Here is a 15,139-nt window from a genome sequence, read left to right as displayed (position 1 = left end):
CGGGTTCAGATCCTGGCCTTCCCATCAGCCTTTGGGGGTGGCCTCCGAGGCAAACGACGGAAGCAGCCGCTCTTGGTTTCCGGCAACAGGACACCGGCTGTCGGGCGACCCGGAAGTGTTCCCATTTTGCGTCGTCGGGGCTCGGCGGCGGCCGGGCTCGGGGTGGAGAGACCACCATGGGGTCGTCAAAGAAGCACCGCGGGGAAAAGGAGGCGGCAGGAGCTACAGCAGCGGCCAGCACCGGGGGCGCTACCGAACAGCCCCCTAGGCACCGGGAGCACAAAAAACACAAGCATCGGAGCAGCGGCGGCGGCAGCAGCGGCGGTGAACGACGGAAGCGAAGCCGAGAGCGTGGGAGCGAGCGCGGGAGCGGGCGGCGCGGGGCCGAAAATGAGGCCCGCAGCAGCACGCACGGGCGGGAGCGCAGCCAGCCAGAGCCGTCCGAGCGGCGCGTGAAACGGGAGAAGCGGGATGATGGCTACGAGGCGGGTGAGGGGCCTGTGCGGGGGGCGGGGCGACCGGAGGTGCCCCGGGTATGTGGGCTCTGGGTATGGAGGCCGAGCACACCAGGCCGAGGCATCCCCCGGCTTTTTTGTCAGCACTCTTTAAAGGGTCTTCCTATGGCTGTTTGGGACTGAAGATTGTCTTTCTCTGCTAAACTCTCTGAGGGTAGAGATTTTCTTTGTTTTCCTCAATTGGCATATCACGAGCCCTCCCTGAATGTGTTGAATGAATGAAAAGATGGCAGCATGTGCAGAGGCAAGAACAAACGTGTTATTGTTAAAGTTGTGTAGAGTTCATAGCGGAGACAGGAGTCTGTAAGAGAGACACGGTTCCGAACACAAAGGGCCGTATAGGCCCTGTTAAGAAATTGAAACTTGTTTTGAGAGGAAGCCATGAATTTGAACTGATGAGTGAGTTGATCACATTCACATTTTGCAAAGATCACTGTGTTGAGAACAGGGACAAGGGCAGTAGAGACTGGAGGTGAGATGAAGGCTGATGGTGGCCTGCACCGAGGCGTCAGCCATGGGATGGAGAGACGTGCAAAGATTGGACAGGTGTTTTGGAGGAGGAGGTGATGGAGCTTAGTATTTGGATGAGGGCTGGAAAGAGAAAAAGGAATTGAGGGTGCGCTTTGAATTTTGACTTGAGCACTTAGTTGAGTGGTAGTGATCTCTACTGATGTTATCCTGGTGGTTCAGTGGTAAAGAATCCATCTGCAATGCAGAAGACAGAGGGGACACAGGTTCTATCCCTGTGTCGGGAAGATCCCCTGGAGGAGGGCATGGTATCCCACTCCAGTATTCTTGCCTGGAGAATTCCATAGATAGAGGATCCTGGAGAACTACAGTCCACGGGGTCGCAAAGATTTGGACACAACTGAAGTGATTAAAGCACGCATGCACAGTGCTATCGACTGAACTTCAGGAGTTTGGAAGAGAAATAGATTTTTGGAGGGAGACAACCGAATTCTGTTTTGGAGAGTGTTGCGTTTGATGTGCATGGAGAAACCCAGGGCTCGGGCTGGACAGAGCAGTTTGGGAATCACGAGTGTTTAGGTGGCATATGAAGTCCACTGAGAGATTAGGAGTAGGAAGCCAGGGTTGGTAGCAGAACCTGGTAAATGCCAATGTTTTAGTAGAAGACTGAGCAGGAGGCTACAAAAAAAGGAGGTAGGCTATCCCCCAAAGCAGGAAAACCATAGAATCTCGTGTCGGGGTCTGTGGGAGTGATCATCTGTGTCACACACTACTGGAGACCAGATGAAAACCAGAGCTGAAAAGAATCCTTGGGGTTTTGAAATAAGGAGGCTGGTGATCTTGGAGAGAGCCTGGAGTGGTTGGGATTCAGAGTTCAAGTGGGATAAGAGGTACCGAGGTAGGTTGTGAGGTGAACATGCTGGAACGATGAGCTGTGGTGGCACCTGGTAGGGGCAGCTCCGTCTGAGTTGGAATCTGACTCTGCGTGTGTTCAGTGAAGTAATTTGCTGTTTGTGAGGTGAGTGGAGGAGGTCCTAATGCTCCTTTATCTCAGTGATCTCAGCAACATCACAGAAGAGGCTCCAATAAGTATATTTCTTCACTGCGTGAATTACACAGAGGGCATAGTTGTGCTGCCAATATGGTCCCTACCCTGTGAGGAGAAGCAGTTCCAGAAATGATTGTGACTGTGTTGTGCAGAGGAGAGCAGTTCATGCGGATCAGTAATGGAGCAGGACTCCAGGGAGGAACTGGGGTCTGATAGGATTTTGTTAACAGCCTGAGGCCAGAGAGGGCAGTGCAGGTTGAAAGAACAGGATAAGCAAAAGTGGGGAGGTGGCAAAGGGAAGGATGTAGAAAACTGGACCCTTTGGATCGTGAAAGGAAGGTGTGGGGAGAAGCAGCATTCTCAGAGCCTGGGACTCGGATGGAAGGAGCTCCTGAGGGGAAGGAAGCAGCCCCAGGTGCTGACCTCGTCTTCGGCCCTGCACCTGCAGCCAGGGCTGCGGCTCCTGGGCCTGGTGCTCAGCTCCTGAGCCTTGCTGCTTCTTGTTCCAGCCGCCAGCTCCAAAACTAGCTCAAGCGATGCCTCGTCACTCAGCATTGAGGAGACCAAGTAAGTCCTGTCTCCTTTTCATTTCTGTGTCTTCTTCTGGGACAAGCAGCTTCTGGGGTAGCTGTCTGGGGAGGCTTTCGCATAGTACACGTTCTGATTGAAGCTGAAAGTGTCATGTAAATCATCCTAGCCAACCATCTGAATCCCCGAAGTGAACTCTGAGGCCCAGGAGAGGGTGGCCTTGCCCTGGCTAGAGGGCAGGCCAGGCCTTCCGCCTGATTGGGAAGCCAGTGCTCTTCCCACTGCTGAGTCAGGCCCTAGGTTTGAGACCCTTCGGACCACTCAGTCCCCTCCTGTTTTCTCCCCCTCTTTGTACAGAAATGCATTTGCTGCCCACATATCTTGGACAGCTCATAACACTTATATCTCTTGTCCTCAGTAAACTCCGGGCAAAGTTGGGGCTGAAACCCTTGGAGGTCAATGCCGTCAAGAAGGGTGAGTGTGGGGCTGGGTGTGGTGGAAGGGAGGGCATTTGGGGGTCAAGGAGCGAGGCCGTCTGGAGGGAGTTTTGAAGAAAGTGGGGTTGGAGTGCAGGTCAGCACCACTCAGTGTTCCCGCGTGGGTGCTGGCTGCGGGCCTGGGGCTTCTTTGCTGCTGTGATGGGGTCTGGGACTCGGCTGCTTCTTTATGCTTGAACAGTTGGCGTGGCAGCCTCAGTATGGCTGCGAGGTAGCGTTAAAGGGACCAAGAGATGCGTACAAACTCATCTGCGCTGTGCCCGTGTTGGGTTTTTTTTGTTTTGGTTTGGTTTTTTAAAGTATGACCAGAGGGGCTTTGGAAGGCATGGAGGGTCCCATCTTCTAGTGGGGGTGATGTGGGAGTGTGGGGTCGCCTGGGAGTCAGGAGGCAGAGGATTCTTCCCCTGCTTCTGGCTTCTCTGGCCCCCTGAGCGGGACGGGGCAGCGTGAGTGGCTCCCTCCTTTCCCCACCAGCCTTGGGCAGGCATAGCCTCACACCTGGGCCTCCCTTCCAGAGGCGGGCACCAAGGAGGAGCCCGTGACCGCCGATGTCATCAACCCCATGGCCTTGCGACAGCGAGAGGAGCTACGAGAGAAGCTGGCGGCTGCCAAAGAAAAGCGCATCCTGAACCAAAAACTGGGGTGAGGGTCCCTGCCAGGTGGGCTCAGGCAGGGTCTGAGGAGGCACCCAGGAGATCTGGAGTCGGGGTGGGGGGAGCAGGAGCTGGTTCCCCAGGGGATCTTTCTCCTTTGTCTTCAGGAAAATTAAGACCCTGGGGGAGGATGACCCCTGGCTGGATGACACCGCGGCCTGGATTGAGAGGAGCCGGCAGCTTCAAAAGGAGAAGGACTTGGCAGAGAAGAGGGTGAGGCGCTGGGGTGTCACTCAGTGCCTCTGGTGGCCTGATGGCTGGTGGGGCCGCAGACGGACCGTGGGGAGGTGAGGCAGGGGCTCAGAGCAGTGGGAGGCCTGTGCTCAGTGGCGCCTGCATTGTGTTCTCAGCAGCTTGCCAAGTCTGTGCTTTTTGCATCCCCACTTAGTAAGGCCCCATGTCTTCCGGTGATCCAGAACAGCCTGAGATCATAGGTCACCGCCCCATTCCTGTCTCGTAGGCCAAGCTGCTGGAGGAGATGGACCAGGAGTTTGGTGTCAGCACCCTGGTGGAGGAGGAGTTTGAGCAGAGGCGGCAGGTGAGGCTGCAGCAGCCACGGGGAGGGACCGAGGAGGCTGCTGTCCCAGGTGCTGGGATCCCCGGGCAGGGTCCAGATTGAGCTGCACTTTCTGCCCCGCCTCTAGGACCTGTACAGTGCCCGGGACCTGCAGGGCCTCACCGTGGAGCATGCCATCGACTCCTTCCGCGAGGGGGAGACGTTGATCCTCACCCTCAAGGACAAAGGTGGGTTGCACTGGGGCACTCTGGCTGTGGGCCCAGGCCCTGCCGGGTGGAGGGCTTGTGACCGGCTGCCGCCTTCTCGGCTCTGTCTGCAGGAGTGCTGCAGGAGGAGGAGGATGTGCTGGTGAACGTGAACCTGCTGGACAAGGAGCGGGCGGAGAAAAACGTGGAGCTGCGCAAGAAGAAGCCCGACTACCTGCCGTACATGGAGGATGAGAGCGTGGACGACTTGGCACAGGCAGGCCGGCAGCGTGGGCACCGGGCGGGGGGTGTTGGCGGCAGGGAGTGATTTGGGAGGAGATGGTGGCTCTGTGGCTTTTCAGGAGCCAGACTGCGTCCCAACCTGTTCCTCTTGCCTTGCAGCACAAACCTCGCTCTATCTTGTCCAAGTATGACGAGGAACTTGAGGGCGAGCGGCCGCAGTCCTTCCGACTGGAGCAGGGCGGCATGGCTGACGGCCTCCGGGAGCGGGAGCTAGAGGAGATCCGTGCCAAGCTGCGGCTGCAGGCCCAGTCCCTGAGCACGGTTGGGCCCCGACTTGCCTCCGAGTACCTCACGCCAGAGGAGATGGTGAGTCCTGAGGTCTCTGCCCAGACCTGCCCCTCCCTCTCCTCAGGGGCCACAGGCTGCCAGAAGGCACTAGAATCGGGATCGGGTAATCGCGTGGTGCTTGGTCCCTGTGGATGAGCAATAACCGGAAACCCATGGGGGTGCTGTGGGGAGCCAGTCGGTGTAGACAGAAGCAGGGCTGCAAACCAGGTACCCCTGAGCTGGTGAGCAGGCTCTTCACATTGCCAGCCTGTGCCTGGGGTATCATTTAACTGTGAGCCTGACGCTCCTCTTCTGATATGCGGGTGGCAGGAGCCACCTCACGGGAACTGTTCCAAGGGTGGGTGGTGGTCTGGTAAGTGGTCGCTTTGTAGGGTGTCACCTTTGGGATGCTGCGTGGACACACAGGTAGACCTCTGGCTCAGTGGGTTGCTTGCCTATGTAGTTGAGAGCAAGACTCTGAAACCAGACTCTGGGGATTTCACTGTCCTGGCTCTCCTACTTAGGAGCTGGTGATTTTGCACAAGATACTTCATCTCTTGCTGCCTTAATTGTCCTCATCTCACAGATGGGATGATGGTTGCTCACGTCTCACTCACGTGTGTGAACTGCTAAGTAGCAGCAAGCAGAGTCCACTCTCGTGGGCTAGTGCTGTCTGCCTCCCCCCGCCCTCACGTCTCTCCTCTCTTCTCCTCCTTTCAGGTGACCTTTAAAAAGACCAAGCGGAGGGTGAAGAAGATCCGCAAGAAGGAGAAGGAGGTGATCATGCGGGCTGATGACCTGCTGCCGCTTGGGGACCAGACTCAGGATGGGGACTTCGGTTCCAGGTGGGCTGGGAGACGGCTGGGTGTGGGGGCTGGGCCGGCCCTGGGGCCAGCCTCACAGAGAAGCCTCTGCCTGCAGAGTGCGGGGCCGGGGGCGGCGCCGGGTACCTGAGGTGGACGAGGAGCCCCAGGAGGAGGGGGAGAAGGAGCCCATGCCTCAGCCGCCACCGTCAGATGACACCCGTGTGGAGAACATGGACATCAGTGATGAGGGTGAGGGTCCGGGCTCTGGGGTGGGGGACCCAAAGGGCCCGGACAGGAGCAGAGCAGTGGTCTGAGCGGGCGTCTTCTGTGTCTCCCCCAGAGGAGGGTGCCATGCTGCCGTCTGGGTCACCAGAGGTGCTGGAAGAGGATGAGGCGGAGCTGGAGCTGCAGAAGCAGCTGGAGAAGGGGCGCCGCCTCCGGCAGCTGCAACAGCTACGGGACAGTGGCGAGAAGGTGAGGGCGCTCTGGGGGCCAGGCACGGGCGGGTGCTGGGGCCGTGTGGCAGGTGCCTCTGCGGCCACTTGTCCTCGGAGGCGCGTTCCCACGCCGTCACAGGCGGTCCCGGTGTTCTGGTTTGCATCCTCTTTTGGTTCCATATTGTGTTATCGGTGGGTTTCCAGGTTTCTGCTGTGTTTTTACTATGGGATGCCTTAGCGGTTTGTTGTTACCATCTTCTTTCCTTCTGGGGTGTGTTGTTGCTTGCTGTGAGTGAGGCGTCATCCTAGGGCTGGGAAGTCACTGGGGGAGAGGACAGCCAAGGGGTCCTCTGATTTTCACGGGGCAGAAATGGCAGTGAACCTGTGAACATGAGCAAGCTGAGTGATCTCTGCTGGTGACGGCTGTGCAGACAACACAGGCGTCTCTTTGGTCCAGTGTTTGGGGAAGACCTTTCAGGGGGTGCCTTTTGAGCTAAGACTGAACTAACACAGTGGAGTCGGCCTTGCCCAGATGCAGAGTGGACAGGCATTCAGGCCATGGGGACAGCAGATGTCCTTTGGCGAGATGACCTTAGAATGTGAGAGGACCAGCTGGGCTGGAGTCGAGGACGGGACGCTGGTGTGAGCTGAAGTAGGGAGTTGACTGGGGCCTTGAGACCGTGGTCATCGCTTTGGCTCGCGGAGCACCGATACGTGCCTGGCACTGCTGAAGTGCTCTGTGTGTGGATTCGCTTAGTCCTCGCAGCAGCACTAGGAGGAAGGCTCTGTTATCTCCATTTTATAGATGAGTAAGCTGAGGTACAGAGGTGATAGGCAAGTTGCCCAAGATCACATGTCTGGGAGGTGGGCAAGCACAGCCTGGCTCCAGAGCCCGCACTTGTAACCCTGCACCTCCCACCGAGAGAGACTGTGGGGCCGGAGACAGGCTGCAGCAGCAAACCCAGGGTGCCCACCATGTGGGTAGAGCAGCAGGGAGCCACCGGAGTGAGGCCTCCCTGAAGCCAGGGAGGGGTTTCAAGGAGATGGAGGGAGCGTCTTCGAACAGTATTGAGGGGCAGATCAGATTTGGCCCTGGTGGAGACAGTGCCACTGCGGAGACAGTAGCTTCGAGAGGGTTGAGAAGAGCTGGGACTGGAGGAGGAGGGGCCTTGGGACGATTCCTTAGCCCAGGAATGGGTGCGCTTTGTTCACAGGCCAGGAAGCAAATATCTGAGGCTCAGGGCTCTGCCTCTCCTACTGGGGTAGCCGGGGGCGGGGCCGAGCGCCAGTGCGACTTTGCTGTACAAGGGTGGGGTGGGGGGATACAGTTTGTCTACCCCTGCTCTAAAGAGAATGAGGAAATGGGTCAGTAGCTGAAGAGGGCACGAGGTGAAGGAAGTTTTTTCTTTTTTGTAGTTAATGAGGTATAGCGTTAATGTTTAAAAGTTATGCTCCAGGGTCATAGAGTTTATGGCTGAAAGGATCATGCTGGTTATGTGACCCAGTGGGATTCATCAAGGTTGGATTTTCTATTGGCTGGGACATTTTCTGAAATGGGGTAGACTGGGGTAGGAACGAGTGTGGGCAAGAGCATGAGTGTTTGCTTTCGGTTGAGTTAGGTTTGAGATGCCTCCTCACTGGAGGTGATTGATACTGAGTAGGCAGTTGGATGTATGACCTTGAACTTCATGTGTGTACTCGGGAGAGTCTGGGATGGAAGCATGGAAGTCAGCATGTAGATGGGGTTTATACCAAGGACTGGATGGGATCCCCGGGAATGACTGTGGATGAGGAAGAGGAGGAAAGGCTCCAGGCGAGGAGGGAGAGCAGAGGTGCCGTCCTGGAAACCATGTGAAGACCGGTTTGGAGGGAAGGTGTGAGCAGTGGTGACACAGACTCGGGAGAGTTCTGATATCCGGAGGATGGGAACTGACCATTGGATCAGCCAGCACGGAGGTCATTGATGCTCCCGTCTAAGCTTGGCTCGGTGGGGTGGTGGGAAACGGGGGCCAGATCATGCAGGTGTTAGCAAGGTTGCTGGACACGAGATTAATAGGGCAGAGTTCACTCTGTTTCTGTATGTCAGCAGGAGATGGAAAATGTAATTTAAAAAGACACCATTCATGAAAGCAGCACAGATAATGAAGTAACACGGATGAAAATAGAAGGTATTATGGATAATGAATAATCAGCTTAGCAACAAAGTTAAAAGGAATGAATGACACGCAAGATCTCTGTGAGGAAAATTGTAGTCCATTTTTGAAAGGTATTAAACAGGACATGTTGTTTTAGTTACCCAGGGCTACCATAACAAAATACCACAGACCAGGTGGCTGAAACAGCAGCAGTGTATTCTAACACTTCTGGAAGCTTCAAGTCCAAGGTCAGGGTGTTGGCAGGTTTGCTGTCTTTCGACGCCTCTGTCCTTGGCCTGTAGGTGGCCGTCTTTTCACGGTGTCCTCACATGGCCTTTGTGTGTAATTCCCTGGTGCCTCTGTCCTTACAAGGACACCAGCTTATTAGATTCGGACCTACTCTTAGGACCCCTACTACTACTACTACTACTAAGTCACTTCAGTCGTGTCCGACTCTGTGTGACCCCATAGACGGCAGCCCACCAGGCTCCACCGTCCCTGGGATTCTCCAGGCAAGAACACTGGAGTGGGTTGCCATTTCCTTCTCCAATGTGTGAAAGTGAAAAGTGAAAGTGAAGTCGCTTAGTCATGTCCGACCCTTAGCGACACCATGGACTACAGCCTACCAGGCTTCTCCATCCATGGGATTTTCTAGGCAATATTACTGGAGTGGCTTGCCATTGCCTTCTCCATCTTAGGACCTCATTTGACCTTTATTATCTCTTTAAAAAAGGCCCTGTGTCCAGTACAGCCACACTGGAGACAAGGGCTTCAATGTATGAATGTTTTGGGGGGACGCAGTTCAGCCTGTAACAACCACATTAACGGATAAAAGTAATGTTGTAAAGATGTCTGTGTCCTCACAGTTCCAGAAGAAATCCCAGTAGGTTTTTGAAGAACCTGGCAAAGTGATTCTAAAATTTACACAGAAGATCAAAGGGCCCCAAATAGCCAAGACCCTCAGACTAATCAGGTGGTGGGATTTGCTGTAATAGATACCAAGTCTTTTTGTTGTTGCTCAGTCGCTAAGTCAAGTCTGACTCTTTGGTGACCATGTGGACCATAGCCCACCAGGCTCCTCTGCCCATGGAATTTCCCAGACAAGAATACGGAAGTGGGGTGCCATTTTCTTCTCCAGGCGTTCTTCCCAACCTAGAGATCGAACCCGCACTTCCTACTTGACAGGCAGGTTTTTTACCACTGAGCCACTGGGAAGCCACTTTGAGGTCTTTTTAGACAGTTGTAATTGAGGCCCAGTGATATTGGGGGCATCAAGTATGGCCCTCACACCCCAGAAACAGACTCCTGCCATAGGACACAGTGTGGCCCAGTGTGAAAGGAGCTCAGCTCGGTAAGCAGTGTCAGGACAGTTACCTGTTTGGAAAAGTGTGAAATGCAGTTTGTACCTCACACCTTGTGCAGAAATTCACTTAAAAGGTTAAGAATGTAAAATTAAAAACTTAATATTTGAGAAAAGCGTGAAAAATTTTATTTATGACTATGGTAGAGGTTCTTTTTAATTGTGTTAAAATACCCATAGGATTTATCATCTTACCCGTTTTTAGGTATATGGTTCTGTGGTGTCAAATATATTCACCTTGTGTGCAGCACTTAACTACTTAGAAATTAAAAACTTAATTTTCATTTAAAAACTTAGTTTTATTTTAAAGACACCATGAAGGGAACTTTCCTGGTGGTCCAGTGGTTGGGACACCCCACTTTCACTGCACGGGGTGCTGGTTTGATCCCTGACCAGGGAACTAAGATCCCACCTGCCTTGTGGCACAGCAAAAAAAGAAAGAGATGTCATGAAGAATGTTTAAAGACAGGCCAAATGGAGAAGATATTTGTCCGCGTGCAGAAGGGCAGTTCAGAGGTGCACGGATGCATGACCACTGAAACACAAGGTGAGGCCCAGCCTGGGTAGCAGAGGAGGAAGGGCAAGCTGAAACGATAGATCAGGTCACACCCGCCTCGCTTGGCAAAAACGTCAGGCTTGATAATGTCAGGTGTCCATGAGGATGTGGAGCAGCCCGAGTTCTTGTCCACACTTTGCAGGGGCGTGTAAAGGAGTCTAATCAGCGGGGAGACACTGACGAGCCTTGTAGAGTGAGATCATGTGTCTCAGCAGACCACGCCCCGTGTGAGCCCCAGACAAGTGTGAGCCCTGACAGAGAAGTGCTCATGTCAGGTTGCGCTAGCTGTGCCGTTCTTGGTCCCGGGAAGAGGCTGTCTTCGGTGCACTGGAGAGCTACACCGTGGTGCGGTCACAGCACGGAATGGGATTCTGTGGTGAAAAGCTGTTCAAGTGTATCTGCTTACGTCAAGACTGACCTTAAAGTACATGCGTATATTGGAAAACAATTTGTAGTAGAATCAGACAGTGTGCTTCAGATTACGTAATGTTTGAAAAATGCATAACAGAACAACAGACTGTTCATGGGTGGGTCTTTATGTGCTAAACTGTGAAGGAAAGGCCGTGAATCGTGACCACAGGTATGTGTGGAGGAGGCCTGTGGGGCCTGAAAGGGTGTTAATAGTGCTCTTCAGCCAGGTCATGGGGACATGCTGTTTGTTTGGTGGTGGTGATTTTTAAAGGCATACGCGTGTGTTACAAGTAACCTTTTTATGTGTAGGATGACATTCATTTAAAAATGTGATGTCATGTAAGGAAAGGAGTGCCCAGGTGGACACGGAGACTGGAAACTTCTCTGACGAGTTTGCTGTTGGGGCAGAGCAGGAAGGCTGTGGTGTTGCAAGAGGAGTTCTTCAAAGAGCAGAGAGGGTCTTCCCTGATGGTCCAGTGGCTAGCACTCCATGCTTTCCCTCAGGGGGTGCTGGTTCGATCCCTGGTCTGGGAACTAAGATCCCATATGCTCAGCAGCCAAAAATACAAGAGGGAAAAGGGAAAGATCGTAGATAGTCCCTGTGTGCCGGTGGGAGTGACTCAGGACGGGGCATGGTGTCGGGAGCAGAGTTCAGGTGGCCCTTGGAGCCCTGCCAGGTGTGGTGGCCTCTGGTGGGCGCAGGGTCAGGCCTCGGCCGTGAGGAGTGGCGAGGCAGGGTAGGCGGGTGGTGGTTCAGTACTGGAAGCAAAGGGCAGGTCCATGGAGCATCCAGCCTTTGCAGGGCCCGGGTTCCAGGGGGAGGGATGTTTCCTCGCGTCCTGAGCTGAGTCTGTTTGGGAAGGAGCGGGTAGTAGTGGAGGGGCGCAAGAAGGAAGGTACAGGTGTGGGAGCAAGCGGAGGAGGAGGTGCAACAGAGGCTGGGTCACAAGGAACCGTGCCGGATTCCGGATGTTAACTCAGAGGGCGGTGGGGTGCCACCGTCAACTTCGGCGCGATGAAGCAAGTGAGCAGGATCAGTGCAGAGCAGACTAGGGGTCAGGGAAGAGGAAAGCCCGGTCTGGTCCGCTGTGGGAGGTGGGAATGGCATGCTCTTCTGCCACCAGGGAGGGTGGTGGGTTCCTGGGTCTCCATGGCACCCTCCTAGAAACTTCTGGGTTTGCCCACAGCCGCTCCCTCCCCCAGGTGGTGGAGATCGTCAAGAGGCTGGAGTCTCGGCAGCGGGGCTGGGAGGAGGAGGACCCAGAGCGGAAGGGGGCCATCGTGTTCAACGCCACGTCCGAGTTCTGCCGCACTCTTGGGGAGATCCCCACCTACGGGCTGGCTGGCAACCGGGAGGACCAGGAAGAGCTCATGGTGGGTCCTCAGGCAGCCCACCCCCACACACTCCCCGGGCCTGTCTGCTCTTGGGCGTCGGGGGTGGCGGCCCTGCCAGTCCTCGGGGACAGGCTCTCCGGGGCCTGGACTGATACTGGTCATCCCTCCTCTAGGACTTTGAACGGGACGAGGAGCGCTCGGCCAATGGTGGCTCCGAGTCTGACGGGGAGGAGAACATGGGCTGGAGCACTGTCAACCTGGACGAGGAGAAGCAGCAGCAAGACGTGAGGAGGGCGAGCAGCCGGGCTGGGCGCCGGGGAGTCGCAGCCGGCTGCAGGAGCCCGCAGGGTGGGCGCTGGGCTGGGGACTCAGCTCTGCCCTCCCTGCTGTGGGGCCGCCGTGTCTCGGAGCCATGGGCTCCTTCTGCGTAAATGGGGTGTATGGACCTCGCGGGGTGTTGTGGATTAAATGAGGCGTCTCGTCGTGCAGGGCCTGGTGCACAGCAAGGACCACGGTCCTGGGAGGGGTGACTGTCGGGCAGGAGGGTAGCCCACTGAGCACCCCATCATTGTGTGCCCTGCTCCCCCGCCCCCCAGTTCTCTGCCGCCTCCACCACCATCCTGGATGAGGAGCCCATTGTGAATAGAGGGCTGGCCGCCGCCCTGCTCCTGTGTCAGAACAAAGGTAAGGGGCTCGGACTGCCCTGCGGCGGCCTGGGTGCTGCGGTGGAAGGCGGGCCAGGCAGCTGCTGCCCTCCGGCCCCTCTGCCTGCTTCCTCCTCCCCCGCCCCCTGGGCCTGGCGGTCATGGTGGCCACTGGCCTTGGCGCGCTGCCTCCCCCATTCTCAGCGCCTGTGCCCACACGTCCCCCACCAGGCACCACTGCCCCCCGGAGGCTCGGCCTCTCCTCTGCAGGGAGCGGGTAGAGTGGCTGCAATCTAGGCGGTGGCACAGACACCTTGTCATTAGGATCGCAGCCCTGCCGTGTACTGAGCCAGTGGCCCTGGACAGGCGCCTGACTTCTCTTAAGTCTCCATTTCCTTTGTCTGCACGAGGGGACTGTTGTCTCTCCCTTCCCAGAGCACAGCTCGGAGGGTCCCCCAGGGACCACCATGCTACTGGGGACACTGGGCAGCCTGGACTCTCACAAATCCCCCCTCCCCCAGGGCTGCTGGAGACAACGGTGCAGAAAGTGGCCCGGGTGAAGGCGCCCAACAAGTCTCTGCCGTCGGCTGTGTACTGCATCGAGGACAAGATGTGAGTGTGGGGGTCCGCTGGGGCCACGCCACTGGGAGCCTGGGCAGGGGGTGGGCAGTGGCCAGCGCTGAGGCCCCGTGTGTCTCCGACAGGGCCATCGATGACAAGTACAGCCGGCGGGAGGAGTACCGCGGCTTCACCCAGGACTTCAAGGAGAAGGACGGCTACAAACCCGACGTGAAGATCGAGTACGTGGACGAGACGGGCCGGAAGCTCACACCCAAGGAGGTGAGCGGGGCCGCGCCCTGCAGTCTGGGCCAGGGGACCGTGGTGTCCTTCGCTCTGGGGGTGCAGCGGTCCCCTCTTGCAGGCCTGGCAGGACGGTGTCTTTGCCCGCCTGCCCCCACCCCAGCCGGCCCCCCGAACTCTCACAGCTGGTGGCAACTGTCCGCCTTTTCTCTTCCCCACGTTCTTGGGGTTTGCTGTGCCCTCACTCCAGCACATCCCTCCCTCTCTTCAGGGGCTCCCAGAGGGTGCCAGGGCTAGGGCCATCTCCCTGCCCCTTCCCGGCCTCACCGCCCCCACCTCTGCTCAGCCAGGGCTGGGGAGCCGCCGCCCTCCCCTGCCCCGAGGGGCTCTGGCGGCTCTAACGGTGTTCTGCCCGGGTTGCAGGCTTTCCGGCAGCTGTCCCACCGCTTCCATGGGAAGGGCTCTGGCAAAATGAAGACGGAGCGGCGGATGAAGAAGCTGGACGAGGAGGCGGTGGGTGTCCACGGGGAGGTGGCAGTGGCCTCTAGGGTGTGCGGTTGGGGTCGGGGAGGACTGAGGCACTGGGGTGCTCCTGCCGCGCTGACTGGCCCCAACCCACAGCTCCTAAAGAAGATGAGCTCCAGCGACACGCCCCTGGGCACCGTGGCTCTGCTCCAGGAGAAGCAGAAGGCCCAGAAGACGCCGTACATCGTGCTCAGCGGCAGCGGCAAGAGCATGAACGCGTGAGTGGGGTGGCGCAGCGCCCGTGGGCGGGGGCCCCAGCCGCGCTGCAGCCTCACGCGCCTCTTCTCTCCGCAGGAACACCATCACGAAGTGACACCGGCCCCCGCCCCCGCCCCGCCTCCTGTGCTCAATAAAGTGGCCTCCTTGCTTCCTCCCCGGGTCCTGTGCGGGTTCCGGGGCCAGGCCCGGGAAGAGGGCAGGCGGAGCCAGACGGAGCATGGCGACACTGCCCTCTGGCGCCGTCATCACCCGTGTGACCTCAGGCAGTCACTGGACCTCTCTGGGCTTTAGTTCTGCCGTTTGTTTGACCAAAACACCTTTGCTTCATAGGATGTCTTGCGATGATTGAGTGAGCTCATTTCATGCACTCACCTGGAACGTGGAGGTGAGCACGGCCCCCCAGAGGTGGCTTAGGGTCTGGCTTCTGCCAGGTGAGACCTGGTCGTAGGTGACACAAATAACAGAGATGCAGGGAGAGGACTGGCCCGGCTCCTCTAAGGCAGTTCTCCAGCCCACGCTGGGCCCCAGCCAGCCCAGGACAAGCCAGCTGGTTCGCCTTCTCACCCTCGGCTCCCCCAGCCGCTCCTGGCAGGGTCGCACGGTCTTGGCTGTGGCTGTTAAATGCCGTACCTTACCCTCGGCAAGGCTGCCTTCTGGGTGGAGTTGGGAGGTTCTAGGGGCCCGGTCACCCTGGCCTCTCCCGGTCTCACTGCTACAGGGATCTCCGTTCACAGCCGGGACGGGCGTGGCGGGTGCCTGTCGTCCACATGGAGAGTGAGAGGCCGGTTCCTCAGAGCACCCGCCTCCTGGGAGCCTTGTCCCCTTAGCAGGGCAAGTGAGAGTCCTCGGTGCGAACTCCGTGAAGGACAGTAAGAGCCTGAATCGAGGGAAAGGGGACGACTGGCTCCCATGGGAGTCAGACAAAACCA

At 57.1% G+C, this 15,139-nt stretch overlaps 1 protein-coding gene across 1 annotated transcript; it reads left to right on the top strand.

The window, feature by feature from the left end:
* Nucleotides 1–109: 109 nt before the first annotated feature.
* Nucleotides 110–14,362, top strand: SART1 (spliceosome associated factor 1, recruiter of U4/U6.U5 tri-snRNP). The gene is made up of 20 exons (XM_055415491.2): nt 110–489; nt 2,541–2,598; nt 2,978–3,033; nt 3,572–3,698; nt 3,817–3,922; nt 4,170–4,247; nt 4,354–4,453; nt 4,546–4,688; nt 4,814–5,020; nt 5,702–5,826; nt 5,903–6,036; nt 6,128–6,261; nt 11,890–12,060; nt 12,195–12,305; nt 12,618–12,705; nt 13,187–13,277; nt 13,370–13,505; nt 13,890–13,979; nt 14,088–14,209; nt 14,286–14,362. Exons 1-20 carry the CDS (start codon nt 177–179, stop codon nt 14,302–14,304), a joined length of 2,409 nt encoding a protein of 802 aa, XP_055271466.1. The 5' UTR covers nt 110–176; the 3' UTR covers nt 14,305–14,362.
* Nucleotides 14,363–15,139: the final 777 nt, after the last annotated feature.

Source organism: Moschus berezovskii, chromosome 25 (assembly GCF_049115385.1).
Source record: "Moschus berezovskii isolate FMDL1 chromosome 25, NW_MosBer_1.0, whole genome shotgun sequence".
Classification (NCBI taxonomy): domain Eukaryota; kingdom Metazoa; phylum Chordata; class Mammalia; order Artiodactyla; family Moschidae; genus Moschus; species Moschus berezovskii.
This window is presented reverse-complemented; position numbering and strand designations above follow the sequence as displayed.